An 18321-nucleotide genomic window follows, 5' to 3' on the forward strand; every position below is an offset into this window, starting at 1 on the left:
GCTTAGGTCTTAGATCAATTCTTTTCTTAGGGTTTTTCTTCTTCATTTTCGTTTTTGATCTTAAGGGGGAGAGGAAGAGAGTTTCATGACCCATACCTTCTGAATTTAACTAAGTTTGAGGAAGGTTTGACACTATTCTTTTCTCTTCAGCTGCTGGTTCTCCTCCTTCTTCCTCCTCTCACGTTTTCCAGCTCTCTTTTTCCTCTCCTCTATGCAGCTGCCCACTCCTCTCTCAAGGTCTCATCTCTCCCTCACAAGTTCACAAAGTCATCTCTACTAGTTTGATTCATGTTTCTGTTGTGAAAGGGGAAGGAAAGAATGACATGCAGCTGCTGGTTTGGGAAGAAGATGGATCATTCTCTCTCCTCTCCTTGTATTTATACTCCCCATCAAAAGAAATGGGTTGTTTGGGGGTTGGTTTAGATGTATCCTTATCCTTGTTTTGGTTTATCTAAAACCAATTTTTTTTTCTTTGGTGATTACATTTCAGCTCTCGCTTGATTTCTTCATTGCCTACATTTATGGTTTCGAGTTCCTCTTTAGCGGGCCTCCAAGCCTGTTCGTGTTGTTATATTAATTTTATGAATTCCCATATGTTTTTCTCCTCCCATTCCTCATCTTCTACAACTACTATGTATTCTTTAAAGTTTGTCCATTCATTCTCAATGTAAAGTGCAGGTGCTGTTGTGGAGGATCCACTTTCAAGGTTCCTGAAAGCCGAAAGTGATGTGTAAATGCATAGTAAGACATCAAGATGAATTTTGAAAATGCATGATCTCATTAAAAGCAAAAGATTGGCTCAAAAACAAAATAAAATCCAATTGACATCTTGAGCCTCGATTGTCAATGAATAAAAACAAAACAAAACAGAAAAAGACAAACAACATAGATAAAATTATAATCCAACAATCATTGTTGATTACATTTTGAAAACCAATGGAGCTTCATGGGTCTCCCAATTCTGGAACTTCTCTCCTTCGGCTAGCTTTCGAACAAAAGTCTTGACGGTGACTTCTTTCAAAGTGTGGATGGTTAATTGTGGCAGCTCTTCATCCCTTCTTTTGGATTCAATTTTCTCAGCAATGTACTTGACATGGTTTTCCTCCAGAGTGTTTATGTTCATTGAAGAAAGCTTCTGAAGGAGGTTTCCATGTCCCATATCAGGTTGCATCACATATGCGGCCTTTGGAAATGAAATCCTGATTGGAGGGATGGCGATGCTTTCTTCTTCAAGCTTCCTTCCTTCAATCCTAACCATTCTTTTCTCCTTTCTTGCACCAACAACTCGCTTGTAATCCTCCCTCTTGGGCTTATATCCAAGCCCAAACCTCTGTTCTGCAGCTTTTAATTTGATTATATCCATCCATTCAAGCCTTCCTTGCTCAATGTCATATGGGAAAGGAATCTTGTTTTTCAAAAAGCTTTTAGCGACCATTTTGGTGGCCTCCGAGATTTCTGGCTTCCTCACCACAGTGTTCTCGGGCACCCACTCGGTATTCACAACCTCAAATGCATGAAGGTTTCCATCCTTACAATCTTCTGCTTCAATGAATGGAACCGCCACATTTCTTACCATTGATATAGTCTCCTCAGCCTTAACAGTAACCAGGACACCATTGGCAATGTACTTCAAACATTGATGTAGCGAGGAGGTGACAACTCCCACGGAATGTATTTATGGCCTTCCTATCAACATGCTATTGGAAGGGTGGATATCCATCACTTGAAGGGTTACTAGAAAGACTTGTGGACCACAACTAGTTCGACCTCAATTGACCCTATCACTTGCCTTGGTAAGCCATCGTACGCTCTCGCCGTCATCACACTGGGTTGCATGTATGAGGGATCTACCGGCATGTCATCCAGCATATGCCTTGGTAACACATTAAGGGCCGAGCTGTTATCGATGAGAACCTTACCGATGAGATAATCTTTGCATCGGACCGTGACATACAAGGGCTTGTTATGTCCAGTTCCTTCAGCGTCAAGTTCATCTTCCGTGAAATATAAGTAATTGGCATCATGGATCCTCCCTACTAGATGCTCCATAGTCTTTTGTTCAATATCTTGGGGTATGTAGGCCTCATTCAATACTTTTTGCAAAGCACTACGATGCGGCTCGGAGCTGAGTATTAATGACATGATGGAGATCTTGGCAGGGGTCTTCTTCAATTGATCCACTATACAGTACTCACTATGCTTCATCAATTTCAGGAACTCATTTGTTTCTTCCTCAGTCACAGGTTTATTCACCTCAAACTCTTTATCGAGGTCCAACACCTCCTTGCCTTTAGCCTTTCTTTGTTTCTCTAGTTCTTCAGGTGTGAAACAACGACCACTCCGAGTTAGCCCACTTATCTCAGTTCGAAACAGCGGCAAAGGAGTTTCAATATTCGAGGTATAACCATAATCTCCAGGCATCACTCCATAGTCTACTTTGTTTGCATATGAGGGCTTAGTTAATATCAATTTTGAGAGCCCATTAGCTGTTGATTGGACTCTACATTTCCCTTGATTCTCTATCATCTCGATCTCTTCATTATCTCTTGTAGCCTCAATCCTTAGCTCTCCTAAAGTCAACATTCTCGCAACCTTTTGATGAAACTCAATGCATTCATCAATGTGATGCCCTTTCTTTTTATGGAATGGGCAAAAATCATTTTCCCTCATGTAATGTTCAGATGGTTTCTCCAAATGTCCAGATTGTACCAATATCTCGTACAGCCTCACCATGGTCACTTTTAGCACCTTCTCTTTGCTACCGACCTCCATAGTATTCACTCCACTACCACCTACAACATGTTTGGGTAGAGGGTTTGAATTCACATTAGGCGAATCTTCAAAAGTGACCCATCCAATTTTGATAAGCTGTGATACCCTCTTCTTAAAAGCTACACAGTTTTCGATGCTATGACCCGTATTACCAGCATGGTATTCACAAGTCAACTCGGGGTTGTACCAGGTAGGGAAAGGTGGTTGCATAGGTGGTAATGGTAGGGGAGCTATCTATCCAATACTTAGCAATTTGGCATATAACTCTTTTAGGGTCATTGGCAAAGGTGGTAATTGTTCTTCTGCTTGTCGGTTGTCTCTCCTTTGGTAAATTTTTTGGTTATTGGTCGGGAATTTTATTTGATGGGGTTGTTTTGGGATGGAGGGTTTGGAAAAGTTAATGCTGGTAATTTGGGAGGTAGGCGTTTGGTAGTTTTGGTAGTTTTTTTCTTTCCCTTGGTACCTGCCTTCTAAGTTATTCACCTCAATTTCCTTTTTCTTCCCAAAAAAACCCTTCTTCTCTATAGGTTCTACAATTCTCCCACTTCGAATTCCTTGCTCAATCCTTTCAGCAATTCGCACAACATCATAGAAATGCTGGGCTGAGCTACCCATAAGGTGTTTGTAATATGGGGCCCTAAAAGTATTGGCAAACAATGTCACCATCTTCGTCTCTATTAGTGGAGGTTGTACATTGATAGCTTGGTCTCACCACCTTTGAGCATAAGCCCTCACCGACTCTTGAGTTCCTTTCTCCATGGTAATCAAACTGGTCCTATCAGGAGCAATCTCAAGATTGAACTTGTATTGCTTTAAGAAAGCATCTGTCATGTCCGTCCATTTCCTTATCCTAGCATTGTCCAACCTCATATACCAGCTAAGGGCCAATCCTGTCAGGCTATCCTAGAAGAAGTAAATTAACAATTTATCATCATGGATGACACGACCAAAAGATTGATGTCTTCTCCCAAGTGCAGGAGTGTCGAAGTAATAAATAACCCGGCAAGACCGGGGTCGAACCACAGGGAGGTTAATTGTATAAATTATAAATAACAACAACAATAATAACAACAATAATAATAGTAATAGTAATAGTAATATTGAGAGTAATAATAATAATAATACTCAGTACATGACGTTGTTATACTTGAGAATGATCTAAAAGATCGGGTCACAGGTTTCTAGCCTACATACTGAGTTTATGAAAATATTAAAGAGATATATTATATTATATAAACAGATTTATGATGCGAATGAACAAGGCAAGACCAACAATGTTAGGATCCTTGATCAAACACAGAGCATACTTAACGTACATATAATATAACAAGAATGTAAATAATAATAGTAGTAGTAATAATAAAGAGAGCTTTGAGAGGTAAGGTTGATGTAAGGATTAAACAATAATAAAAACAAATGTCAAGGTTAGAGGATTCACTAATGGTATTTTTAAATAAATATAATATAAACTCTTTTTATTACTCAACTGGAAACCACACACGAAGGAGGTTCCAATCGGATGATTTATCGTTATTAGCTCATTATAAATTATTAACATGATCATATTAATTATTTTATCTAAGTAACACCATACTTATAAATATCATCAGGCATTCATGTTGCTAGCTTATGTTAACAACAAATCAAGTTCCTATCATAATAATGATGTCGGCCGAAAATTATGAAGGATCAAGCATTTGATGTACCAAGTGTTATACAACACAAATCTAGATTAACCATTAAGCAAGGTATTAAGAATTAGTACGACAAAAAGATAAAACATGTTAATAACAATCTTTCTTGGATATAAACATTAAAGTCCATGTTGAGTTTATATTATATCTATTCTAACACCGCTAGTGAAACCTTTTCACATTGACACAATTAACTTAGCTAAACATAATGAAGAAGGAAAACATAAATAAACAATATAAGAACATAAACATGATATAAGTTAACTAAGTATAGGAAAGGAAATAAAAAAAAGCATAAACAAGAGATTAATATAGCATGAAAGAAAACTTGAACATTACAAAGAGAGAAAGCAAGAAGATGATTTTGATCTGAAAAATAATATCTAAATACATGGCAAATGCCTCTTTTTATAGGCTAGAAATTAGAACTATTGATTGGTTGACAAACTATTTAATTGGTGGCCATCCATTGATTTGGTGGCTGGTTCTTGACATTGTTGGCTGGTTATTGATATTGTTGGCTGGTCAAAAAGTCATTGCTAACATCAGAATTAGAGCCCTTTGTTCCATGAAAGCTGTGGGCAATTGTCTTAGATTTCCAACAAAAAAAACCAGAGCTCATTTGGATTTCTAGAACTCAAGATATGAGCTGAAAACCGAACAGTGTCTGAGCTGCAGGACAGGTTCCGACTTCTCCGTTGTTCCTAAGATTTGAATTTGAAAACGGCAGATTTGAGTCTTGGATTCTTCATGAAAGTTTTAGGTCTATGTCTTAGCTTTCCATTCATATAAAGTAGACCTCAATCTGAGTTCTACAACTCCAATTATGATCCAATAACCGAATGGTGTTCCAGTTTGGAATTAAACCAGCATCTCTTCTCTTAGCTTAGTCCTCTTTTTGTCTCTTCACTTTCAATAGTTGGTGGCCATCCATTGATTTGGTGGCTGGTTCTTGACATTGTTGGCTGCTGGTTCTTGACATTGTTGGCTGGTTATTGATATTGTTGGCTGGTCAAAACATCATTGCTAACATCAGAATTAGAGCCCTTTGTTCCATGAAAGCTGTGGGCAATTGTCTTAGCTTTCCAACAAAAAAAACCAGAGCTCATTTGGATTTCTAGAACTCAAGATATGAGCTGAAAACCGAACAGTGTCTAAGCTGCAGGACAGGTTCCGACTTCTCCGTTGTTCCTAAGATTTGAACTTGAAAACGGCAGATTTGAGTCTTGGACTCTTCATGAAAGTTTTAGGTCTATGTCTTAGCTTTTCCATTCATATAAAGTAGACCTAAATCCGAGTTCTACAACTCCAATTATGATCCAATAACCGAATGGTGTTCCAGTTTGGAATTAAACCAGCATCTCTTCTCTTAGCTTAGTCCTTTTTTTGTCTCTTCACTTTCAATAGTTAATCACATCAATAAATCCTTTGAATTGTGAGATATACCTGCATTCAAATTAAGCATTTACCATAAATTAAAGATATATTATATTATCAGACTTGTTATTATAAAACATGATGTAGTTAGGGAATTTAATGATACTTTAGTGCAATACGATGATATAAAACCTTAATGAGAATGCACTTTTAAGTACTAATCATACCCCCCAACCAGCTTATTACTAGTCCCTAGTAATCAAAGTGTTAAAATAGAAAAACAATTTGCAAGTTCCACAAAGCAAGGTATTCATCATTTAACTGCCATTAATCTATCCAAATAAACAAACTCTCATTAAATTTATATATCTACTTTAATACTTCTTAAACAAGATATTAATAAACCTTCTTTTATGTGCTCAATGTATGAAAACATAAATGATGGGGCTTTTATTGGAAGAAAACAATATTCTGTTCTAATGTTTTTCTAAGGTTAACTTCCTTGGGTTGGGATTATTATCTTTTCTTTTTTTTGGTATATATACATATAACTTAAAACACAATGCATCATTAACCCATATAGCGAGCTTTAGGCTAATGACTCCCAGACCAGTTGGTCTTAGAGTATCAGGTGTTGAGACACCCCTACGAGCTTAGTAACTCAGGTTGCAGATACTGATATGTAGATAGTGCAATGTTTGATTCCCTTAAGCTTTCTCCTCAACCCATATAACAAGCACTGGGCCAATAGCTCCCAAGTCAGTTGACTTTAGGGTACTAGATGTTAAAACACCCCTTCGGGCTTAATTGCTTAAATCAAGGAGGCTACGAAACCAAACTTATCTACTTTTTTTTTATTCAATTTATTTTTGTTTTTGTTTTTTTTTTTGTTTTTTTTTTTTTGCAAATTATATATTATCTCTTTCCCTTAGTTGTTACCTTTAACAAAAGAACATGAATAATGTACTAATCCAATATGCAACCCACAATCATATGTTAAAGTGTGTGTGTGAAAATGAAGGTTTAAGAATACTTATTAAATGAGTATATAAGCAGAATTAAGTGATAACAATGTGAGAGTTTGTAAACCTGAATATTTTAAGAAGTATTATGATAGACCTTGGTAATGATACTTACTAAGATGCGTCTCTAGAGTCAATAAAATTTCCTCCTTACTCTGCCATCCTAATAAAGATCTTACTAAGATGCGTCTCAAAAGTTAATAAAACTGACTCCATACTCTGCTATCCTAATAAAAATGTTGTCAAATGGTTTTAATAATAGAAAACACAGTTAGTTAATAAATTTTTTTTTTTTTTTTATAAATATCAACTACCCTCTCCCCCAACCAAAACGAGACATTGTCCTCAATGTGCTAAGGCAGAAAGAAAGAGTATAGAAGACATCACCTGAAAGAACAACTACTAACAAACCTGAAACATACTTAAACAAATATAAGAAAGAACAAAACACAATTATGATATTAATAAAACCAAAAGACACAAGTTGTCACAAACTAAGGCTCAAATCCAATCTAAGCTTTTTACGGCGTTCCGTGATTGACAAATTGAGTTGACTCATAGAGGAATCAACTACAGGGATGAAAGATTGTAGTTCATCAATCAATTGCTCAGCAGTAGCAGCAGAGATGAGGATTTGTCGCGCTGAAAATGTTAGAAATTCCTGTTCCACAGCTTAATCAAGGAAAGACAGTAACTTATCATAGAAACCATTGACATTTAACAAACCTATAGGTTTATGGTGAATGTACAGTTGGGCCCAAGAGGAAATATGAAAGATCTCTTCTAATGTGCCCAAACCACCTGGTACGGCAATGAAAGCATCAGCATGGCTAAACATGGCGTTTAGTCGATCAGACATTGTAGGGACCTGTATTTCCTCTCCAATTGCTTTTCCAATGATGTCCCCAGTTGCTAAAGCTTTGGGGACAACCCCCAAAACTTGACTGCCTCCCAAAAATGCAGCCATTGACACACCTTCCATTAACCCAAGGCTACCTCCCCCATAAACTAAATGAATCTTTCTCTCAGCTAGTACTCGACCAAGATGATTTGTTGATTCTAAAAACTCTTTTTCTTTCCCAGGACTGGATCCACCGAAAACACAAATATTTCTGATGTGATGACTTGAGGAACCTGCCATTTCTACACACTTCTATATTTGATGAATGTATGGGTTGAGTAGAAATGAAGGGTAGGAAAACAAGAATTTATAAATGAGAATTTGAAAATGCAATCATACCACCTATATGTAGGCCAGCTATTGTCTCACTCTCTCTCTCTCTCTCTCTCTATTTATTTATTTATTTATTTTGACAAATCATGTATGTACAGGTAGTTGTGATTGTGGCTCACATCTTCCCTTGGTTTTACGTTCAAGAACGGCTTAAACGCCCTCTATGGGTCGGGAATAGGCTTCCCATCCAGTTTTCTTAAAAACTGGCAAACAGGGTCTTTTTTAGTCAGATTCCCAAGACTAAGTCGATTATGTTCTTTATGGAATTGTGGCCATAAATCATGAATTACACGATGCACATCTCCACTAGGATGTGTCTCAAGGGTCAACAAAAGATTATCTAAAGACCCCTTACTCAGGCCATCCTTAATGAATTGTATCTTATCTTCACGGTTTACGGATATCATTCCTAAGGAACGACATGTTGCATTGCAAGTCCATCTGGCACATCTGTGACAGACTTTCAGTCGTTTTGCACGACGTTTCTTTGCAAAAGTGCTTGTACCTGTTCCAAGCATGTGTGAAATGAAAGAATTGGAGGACTCACCTGATAATCGGACCTTTGCTTCAATTAGCCAGCGAATATCTTCAGGAATTCCATGATTCATTAACAACCTCAATCTTGCACACCTAGCACGGTAAATTTTTGTAATTGCATTTAGAGGCAGAGCGGGAAAATACCTTTTCAACTTTTCAAGAGTGGTGTCCATTTTCAAATGAGAATTGAGGAAAAGATTCAAAGAAGGGAGAAAGAGCAGAGAATTGTACAAATATATACAAATATCAGTTATTTGGGAAACTGAAAGAACCGACTTAAGTCACGGAGTACCGTTATCCGCCATTTGACCGGGGTGAAAGAGAGACTAGCAAAACAAAAGTTACACCAAAACACAAAACAATGTGAGAAAAAGAATCAATCTTTATATACAGGATCACTCAATTCAATAGAGTCATTTTCAACTGAAAAATTGTCAAAATAAACTTTCAAACGATGCCCATTTACCTTGAAAACATTGCCATTCTTTGGATTCTCAATATCACAGGCCCCATATGGATACACATGTTTCACAATGAAAGGACCGCTCCATCTTGATCTTAGTTTTCCAGGAAATAAATGGAGTCGAGAATTATAAAGCAAGACTTTTTGACCAACATTAAATGTTTTTCTCAGTATTTTCTTGTCATGAAAGTCTTTGATTCTTGTTTTATGAATTTTTGAATTGTCATATGCATCATTTCTTATTTCCTCGAGCTCATTTATTTGCAATTTTCGCAGCTGACTAGCATCATCAAGGTTTGAATTGAAAGCTTTAATAGCCCAATAAGCTTTATGTTCAATTTTCACAAGCAAGTGACAAGGTTTCCCATAAACTAGTCTATAAGGTGACATACCTAATGATGTTTTATAAGCAGTTCGATGAGCCCAAAGTGCATCATTAAGTCTTAAAGACCAGTCTTTCCTATTAGGGTTAACTATTTTCTCCAAGATTTGTTTGATCTCCCTATTAGCAAGTTCTACTTGTCCATTTGTCTGGGGGTGATAAGGGGTGGTAACTTTGTGTGTAATTCCATATTTCTTCATTAAAGACTCAAATGGCTTGTTACAGAAATGTGTTCCACCATCACTTATCATGGCCCGAGGGATTCCAAATCGACTCAAAATATTTTCTTTTAAAAACTTGATCACTGTTTTATGATCATTATTACGACTTGGAATTGCCTTTATCCATTTTGAAACATAGTCTACTGCGACTAATATGTAAAACAAAAACCAAATGATGGAGGGAAATGGACCCATAAAATCTATACCCCAACAGTCAAAGATTTCAATGACAAGAATAGTATTTAAAGGCATCATGTGACGTTTTGAAATAGATCCTAACTTTTGACAGTTTTCACAAGTTTTGCAGAATGCATGCGTATCTTTAAACATGGTGGGCCAATAAAATCCACATTGTAAGATTTTTGCAATTGTCTTTCTTGATGAGAAATGACCCCCACAGGCCTCAGAATGACAAAATTTAATAACACTACTTACCTCATTGTCGGGAATGCATCTTCGAAATATTTGATCAGGACAATATTTGAATAAGTAAAGGTCATCCCAATAAAAGTTCTTCACTTCGTTCAAGAACTTTCTTTTATCTTGAGTACTCCAATGAGCTGGCAAATGTCCTGAAACAAGAAAATTAACAATATTAGCAAACCAAGGCATTGTAGAGACAGAAAGTAAAGATTCATCAGGAAAGTAGTCATTAATTGGTGTGATGTCAGATCTTGAATCAATTGTCAATCTTGACAAATGATCCGCGACAACATTTTCGGTGCCTTTCTTATCCTTGATTGTGATATCGAATTCTTGAAGTAACAAAATCCACCGCACCAATCTAGCCTTAGAATCCTTCTTAGAAAGAAGATATTTCAACGCTGCATGATCGCTAAAAACAATAACAGGTGAGCCAACAACATAAGATCTGAATTTTTCACATGCAAATACTACTGCAAGTAATTCCTTTTTAGTGGTAGTGTAATTCATTTGAGCACTATTTAAAGTTTTACTTGCATAGTAAATCACATAGGGTTTCTTGTCTTTTCTTTGTCCTAAAACAGCACCCACGACATAATCACTAGCATCACACATTATTTCAAAAGGTAATGACCAATCAGGAGGTTGAATGACAGGAGCAGAAGTAAGCAAGCTTTTAAGTTTAACAAAGGCTTCTTTACAATGTTCAGTCCATTCAAAAACATTATCCTTTGTTAGAAGGTTACATAATGGCTTAGATATTACACTAAAATCTTTGATGAACCTTCTATAAAAACCAGCATGTCCTAAGAATGATCTAACATTTTTAATAGATTTTGGTGCTGGTAAGTTGGCAATTTAACTCAATTTTAGATTTGTCAACCTCAATTCCTATTGATGAAACAAATGTGACCAAGAACAATACCATTTGTTACCATAAATGATATTTTTTCCCAATTCAGCACAAGATTCTTCTCTTCACACCTGTTCAAAACCTTTTCCAGTTATTTAAACAATCATCAAAATGAATCACCAAAAACAGAAAAGTCATCCATAAAAAATTTCAAGAAAACATTCAACCATATCACTGAATATGGCTAAGCATGCATCTTTGAAACGTGGCTAGTTGCATTACATAATCAAAAGGCATCCTTCGATATGCAAACGTACCAAATGGACATGTGAAAAGTAGTTTTTCTCTTAATCTTCAAATGCAATTTCAATTTGATTGTAACCTGAATAGCCATCTAGGAAACAATAAATTCATGACCTGCAACTCTTTCTAGGATTTGATCCATGAAAGGTAAAGGAAAATGATCTTTTCTAGTCATTGAATTAAGTTTTCCTATAGTCAATGCACATGCGCCAACCAGTAATAGTCCTAGTTGGAATTAACTCATTCTTCTCATTTTTTATCATAGTAACTCCAGACTTTTTGGGTACAACTTGGGTAGGACTTACCCATTTGCTGTCAGAAATAGGATAAATGATTCCATTATCTAGAAGCTTAATGACTTTCATTTTTCACTACTTCTTTCATATTAGGATTAAGCCTTCGTTGCATTTCTCTAGATGGTTTAGCATTTTCCTCCAAATAAATCTTGTGTGTGCAAATCAAAGGGCTAATTCCTTTTATGTCAGCTATGGTCCATCCTAATGCATTTTTGTGCATTTTTAGAGTCTGTAATAACTTACCTTCTTGATGAACATTAAGTTTGGAAGAAATTATTACCGGAAAAGTTTCATTTTCTCCCAAAAATGAGTATTTGAGATTAAATGGTAATGGCTTCAAATCAGGTTTTGGTGGTTGAACACTTGAAGGTATGGACTCAATTGATCGTGGTGGCAATTCCTTAATTTTTGGTCTCCAACTATTTGCCTTTGACTCTTCCTGAAAATAAACCATTTGCAAATCTTCAGATTCATTAAACTCAGTTTCACTGGAAGAATTTTCAAATTGATCATAAATTAGTTTTTCAATAAAATCTACTTCCTGTAAATCATTATCATCTCCAGGTTGCTTGTAAATGTTAAAAACATTCATCTCCAATGTCATGTTTCCAAAGATAACTTCATCACTCCATTCCTACAATTAATTAATGCATTAGAAGTTGCAAGAAATGGACGTCCTAAAATAACAGGAATTGAATTACATGCTTCAACAGGTTGTGTATCCAACACAATAAAATCCACTGGAAAGATGAATTTATCAACTTGTACTAACACATCTTCAACTATTCCTCTAGGCACTTTTACAGATCTATCAGCAAGTAAAAGAGTTACAGAAGTAGGTTTTAACTCACCTAGATTGAAACTTTGAAAAACTGAATATGGAAGTAATTTCACACTAGTTCCAAGATCAAGTAAAGCTCTGTCAATTTTATGTTTTCCAATAAAGCAAGAAATTGTAGGACAACCAGGGTCTTTATATTTCAAAGCATTATCATTCTGAAGAATGGCACTTACTTGTTCGGCTAAAAAGGCTTTCTTTTTCACATTCAGTTTTCTTTTCACAGTGCATAGATCTTTCAAAAATTTAGCATAAGACGGTACCTGTTTAATAGCATCTAACAAAGGTATATTGATCCTTACCTGTTTGAAAGTTTCAAAGATTTCAGAATTGTGATTGACTTTCCTTTGTTTGGTCATGGCAAGAGGAAATGGAAGTGCTGGCGGTGAATCAGCCTTTTCTTTGCAATGTTCAGGTTCAACCCCTTCCTTACCCTCAGAGATAGACTCTTCATCTTTCTCACAAGGTTCAAGAGTGGGTTTTTCAATAACCTTACCACTACGGAGAGTAGTGACTGATTTGACTTGATCCATATGTTGGTTTCGGAACCACTTGCACTTGAATTGTATTGCCCTTTGGGATTTTGTTGTAGTTGAGATGGAAACTTACCTTTCTCTTGAAAACTAAGAGCAGATGTGAACTTTGCAAGAGTATCTTTTAGATCTGCCATGGTTTGAGCATTTTGAGTGTTGATTGTCTCTTGCTTTTCAATGAATGTATGCAGTGTTTCCTCAAGATTTCTTCTAGGAGGGGGAACATAAGGAGGTGCATATCCATGAGCATTTTGAAAATTATGGTGTGCTTGAAATGGTGGCTGTGAAGTTTGTGCATTATTGTTACCACTCTTCCAACTGAAATTTGGGTGATTTCTCCAACCAGGGTTATACGTTTGCGAGTATGGGTTATGAATTGGCCTTTGAAAACTATTTAAAGCATTGGCTTGTTCATGGAGACATTCCTTAAAAGAAAGCAAAGTTGGACAATCATTGGTTGAGTGTTCATTAGTTTCACAAATTTGACACATAATTTCTTGAATTGATTTTAACTGACCACTCTTTTTTAATTCTAGTGCCTCAACTTTTTTAGCTAAAGATGCAAATTTGGCTTGGAGGTCATGATCTTCCCTAAGGTTGTACATGCCTCCATTAGATATATGAGTTTAAGTTTTACCTGGTGTCTCACACGTACCTGTGGTGTCCCAATTTTGAGCATTTTCAGCTAGCAAGTCTAGGTACTCCATTGCTTCATCAGGGTCTTTATCTTCAAAAGTTCCATTGCACATCAATTCCACCATTTGCCTATCTTTAGGTGTTAACCCTTCATAAAATTGTGAAACCAATCTCCATGTTTCAAAACCATGATGAGGATAGGTATTAAGCAAGTCTTTATATCTATCCCAACACTTGTAAAATGTTTCTCTTGGTTTTTGAGTGAAAGTGGTGATTTGTCTTTTGAAAGAGTTTATTCTATGAGAAGGGAAAAACTTCTTTAAAAACTGTTGTTGCATTTCATCCCAAGCGCGAATGGATCCTGACCTAATATTTTGTAGCCATGTTTTAGCTTTATCTTTTAATGAAAAAGGAAAAAGCTTTAATCTGATGGTGTTCATGCTACAATTTAAGTCATTATAGGTGTTACAAACTTCTTCAAATTCTCTTAAATGCAAGTATGGATTTTCTAATTCTAAGCCATGAAAAGTGGGTAAACGTTGAATAATACCTGGCTTAAAATTAAAATGAGATGCATCAGAAGGGAAAACAATACATGATGGTGCACTTGTTCTTATTGGATTCATGTGATCTTTAAGTGTTCTCACACGATTATTCTCATTACTCTCATTATGAATTGACTGGTTATCTTCTTCGGCCATGTTTTCTGAAGAAAATGAGGATTTCCTAGAAAAGTCTACACTTAATGTACGTGTCCAAACTCTCATGCAAGTGCAAAAGAAAAGAAAAGAAAAAGAAAAAGAAAAAGAACAAAAATTAGAAAAAAAAATAAAAGTAAAAACAAAAGAAAATAAAAGAAATATATAATTTATACAATACTTACCTTCCCCGGCAACGGCGCCAAAAACATGACACGACCAAAAGATTGATGTCTTCTCCCAAGTGCAGGAGTGTCGAAGTAATAAATAACTTGGCAAGATCGGGGTCGAACCATAGGGAGGTTAATTGTATAAATTATAAATAACAACACGATAACAACAACAACAATAACAACAATAATAGTAATAGTAATAGTAATATTGAGAGTAATAATAATAATACTCAGTACGTGGCGTTGTTATAGCCTGAGAATGATCTAAAAAGATCGGTCACAGGTTTCTAGCCTATATACTGAGTTTATGAAAATATTAAAGAGATATATTATATTATATAAACAGATTTCTGATGCGAATAAACAAGGCAAGACCAACAATGTCAGGATCCTTGATCAAACACAGAGCATACTTAACGTACATATAATATAACAAGAATGTAAATAATAATAGTAGTAGTAGTAAATAATAAAGAGAGCTTTGAGAGGTAAGGTTGATGTAAGGATTAAACAATAATAAAAACAAATGTCAAGGTTAGAGGATTTACTAATGGTATTTCAAATAAATATAATATAAACTCTTTTTATTACTCAACTGGAAACCCACACACAAAGGAGGTTCCAATCGGATGATTTATCGTTATTAGCTCATTTATAAATTATTAACATGATCATATTAATTATTTTATCTAAGTAACACCATACTTATAAATATCATCAGGCATTCATGTTGCTAGCTTATGTTAACAACAAATCAAGTTCCTATCATAATAATGATGTCGGCCAAAAATTATGAAGGATCAAGCATTTGATGTACCAAGTGTTATACAACACAAATCTAGATTAACCATTAAGCAAGGTATTAAGAATTAGTAAGACAAAAAGATAAAACATGTTAATAACAATCTTTCTTGGATATAAACATTAAAGTCCATGTTGAGTTTATATTATATCTATTCTAACACCGCTAGTGAAACCTTTTCACCTTGACACAATTAACTTAGCTAAACATAATGAAGAAGGAAAACATAAATAAACAATATAAGAACATAAACATGATATAAGTTAACTAAGTATAGGAAAGGAAATAAAAAAAAGCATAAACAAGAGATTAATATAGCATGAAAGAAAACTTGAACATTACAAAGAGAGAAAGCAAGAAGATGATTTTGATCTGAAAAATAATATCTAAATACATGGCAAATGCCTCTTTTAATAGGCTAGAAATTAGAACTATTGATTGGTTAACAAACTATTTAGTTGGTGGCCATCCATTGATTTGGTGGTTGGTTCTTGACATTGTTGGCTGCTGGTTCTTGACATTGTTGGCTGGTTATTGATATTGTTGGCTGCTCAAAACATCATTGCTAACTTCAGAATTAGAGCCCTTTGTTCCATGAAAGTTGTGGGCAATTGTCTTAGATTTCCAACAAAAAAAACCAGAGCTCATTTGGATTTCTAGAACTCAAGATATGAGCTGAAAACCGAATAGTGTCTGAGCTGCAGGACAGGTTCCGACTTCTCCGTTGTTCCTAAGATTTGAACTTGAAAATGGCAGATTTGAGTCTTGGACTCTTCATGAAAGTTTTAGGTCTATGTCTTAGCTTTTCCATTCATATAAAGTAGACCTAAATCCGAGTTCTACAACTCCAATTATGATCCAATAACCGAATGGTGTTCCAGTTTGGAATTAAACCAGCATCTCTTCTCTTAGCTTAGTCCTCTTTTTGTCTCTTCACTTTCAATAGTTAATCACATCAATAAATCCTTTGAATTGTGAGATATACCTGCATTCAAATTAAGCATTTACCATAAATTAAAGATATATTATATTATCAGACTTGTTATTATAAAACATGATGTAGTTAGGGAATTTAATGATACTTTAGTGCAATACGATGATATAAAACCTTAATGAGAATGCACTTTTAAGTACTAATCAGTGGATAACTTCTGCCATCTTGTTATAGTAGGAACGAAGATGGGTCTTTGTACATTCCATTCCAGCACTCTGAACTTTTTTGGAATTACGATGTTAGGCACCAAACATACTTCAGCGGCCCTAATTGGATCAAATAAATCATTTCCTTCAACTGCCCTTAGCCTTTCTTCTAGTGCAGTCCACTTATCATATCCTTCATGATTAGAGAATTTGACATCATGTGGATCCTTGTTTGTTAAATCCATTGTAATAGGGATTTGGATGGGTCGAGTGGGATTAGGATGCTGCTTATTTGGTGTATTTGCCCCCACATTTATAGGTACGACAGGAATTTGAGCTGCTGCTGGTGCTTCCTCAGGTTGAGTAGCCGTTCCCTCTCCATTTCTAGCTCTCAACATTTGCTCTAACATACTGGTTAGATGTGCCATATCATTCCAAACTCCTTCAAGCTCTCTTTGGTACTGAGCTTTCGGTTGTGACCTTTCTTCGTTTTCCATTCTTTTTCTTTGTCGAGTGTTGTGGATTCTAAAAGGGGGACCTATGTTTCTTAATCTGCAGATGCGTGGATAGATGTATGAGAAAAATGCATGATTGTGATAAGAATGCTTTGTTCATTAGGTATGGATGCAGCTTTCTTGTGAACGAATAATAGCCACCACATTATAAACATAGTTTCTTTTGTCATGTTGCTTTGATAGGAGTTCTTCCTTTCAAGTCGTTTGCTTGAATCATGTTCACCAAGAGACAGATTTTGCATAAAAACATGGGTCAACGCCCTTTTCATTAATGCTTGATAAATTCATTACATTTAGAAATAAAAAGAAATACAACATGTTAATCCCTTTCCTCCATAAACTCTTTAGCCAAAGGTAAGAAGGCAAAGCCGCGGTTCTCAATCTTCCCTAAAAAGGCATCGGTTTCAGCTAGGCTTCGGCGATAGCGAATGATGTCTCCTCCCACATTCCGCGCATTGATTCTAATAATTCGAGCATGTGCAGTAGCTTCGTCCATTTGCTCATCTGTCTTGGTCATTTTTTCTATGAGCAACATGTTGGTTCTGTTCAAAGCAGTGTTGTTGGAGTCGATTTGATCCTTGTGTTTTTCCATTGTTACTAGCTTCTCGTCTAAATACTTCACCTTTTCACGTTCTTTGTCAAGTTTTATCCTCATAACTTTTATTTCATTCTTCTTAACCACTAATTCTGTTTCAACAGCCTCAAAACCTTTCCTTTTACTTTCTTCTTTTGCAATCCCCATCGAATGGCTTTCCAACTCCATATATTTCTTGTTCAAAATCCTATCCATCAGTTTCAAACTGGACTTGGTGCAAATTTTTCTTGGTAATATTCTGCACCTCCTTGGCAATCGTTAATGTAAATCTCCATTGCTTCAAGTTCAGAGCAACTTTGCATCCAATCCAAATTCATCCCTCTTAGCTCCTTCTCACTTCTTTCCCTAGCAATCTTCTCCTCACGCAGCTTTAACTCAAGCCTTGTTATTCGCACATCTCTAGATTGTATTTGCTCATCTAGAAATGCTCTATTTTTATCTTCTTGTAGCATCATTTCTTCCAACATTGCCTTGTCTTTTTTTTGCTTTTGCTCAACTCTATTCGAAGTTTTTTTTTTTTTCACTTGTCTTCTCAACTCCTCTTCATTATTGACCCTTTTCCTCTTAATAGGCTCTCCTACAGTTTGGGGAGATTTGACTCCTACACAAGGCATGGTTGAAGTTGCTAAGTCTCTCCATCTCGCATATCCTTCACTTGCACTTGGATCCTTTAAACCTTCTATCTCAACCAAAACCAGATGCTTCAATCTTGTTTGATGATCTCCAAAACTTCTTGTGCAATGGGATCTTTGAACAAACCAAAGAATTGAGCAATTCCCATAGTCCTTGGAATAAACTGCATGCCCCCAAGTTG

The 18321-nt window shown here is 35.8% G+C and overlaps 1 protein-coding gene and 1 pseudogene across 1 annotated transcript; both read right to left on the reverse strand.

The window, feature by feature from the left end:
• Positions 1–568: 568 nt before the first annotated feature.
• LOC140955888 (uncharacterized) lies at positions 569–3603 on the reverse strand. The gene is made up of 5 exons (XM_073411050.1): positions 3488–3603; positions 3256–3409; positions 1768–3006; positions 969–1627; positions 569–710 (listed from the first exon to the last, which is right to left on the reverse strand). The coding sequence occupies exons 1-5, from the start codon at positions 3601–3603 to the stop codon at positions 569–571; spliced, it is 2310 nt and encodes a 769-aa protein (XP_073267151.1).
• A 4657-nt stretch (positions 3604–8260) lies between these two features.
• LOC118051344 (uncharacterized) lies at positions 8261–16894 on the reverse strand (annotated as a pseudogene).
• Between the last annotated feature and the right edge of the window lie 1427 nt (positions 16895–18321).

Source organism: Populus alba, chromosome 8, assembly GCF_005239225.2.
Source record: "Populus alba chromosome 8, ASM523922v2, whole genome shotgun sequence".
In the NCBI taxonomy this organism is placed as follows: Eukaryota; Viridiplantae; Streptophyta; class Magnoliopsida; order Malpighiales; family Salicaceae; genus Populus; species Populus alba.

Coding starts and splice junctions, on each gene's coding strand:
- LOC140955888 (XM_073411050.1), bottom strand. CDS start 3,603: ATGACAGATGCTTTCTTAAAGCAATACAAGTTCAATCTTGAGATTGCT. Junction 3,007..3,255: donor GGAAGAAAAAGGAAATTGAG/GTGAATAACTTA, acceptor AGTATTGGATAG/ATAGCTCCCCTACCATTACC. Junction 1,628..1,767: donor AAGTGATAGGGTCAATTGAG/GTCGAACTAGTT, acceptor CAATGTTTGAAG/TACATTGCCAATGGTGTCCT.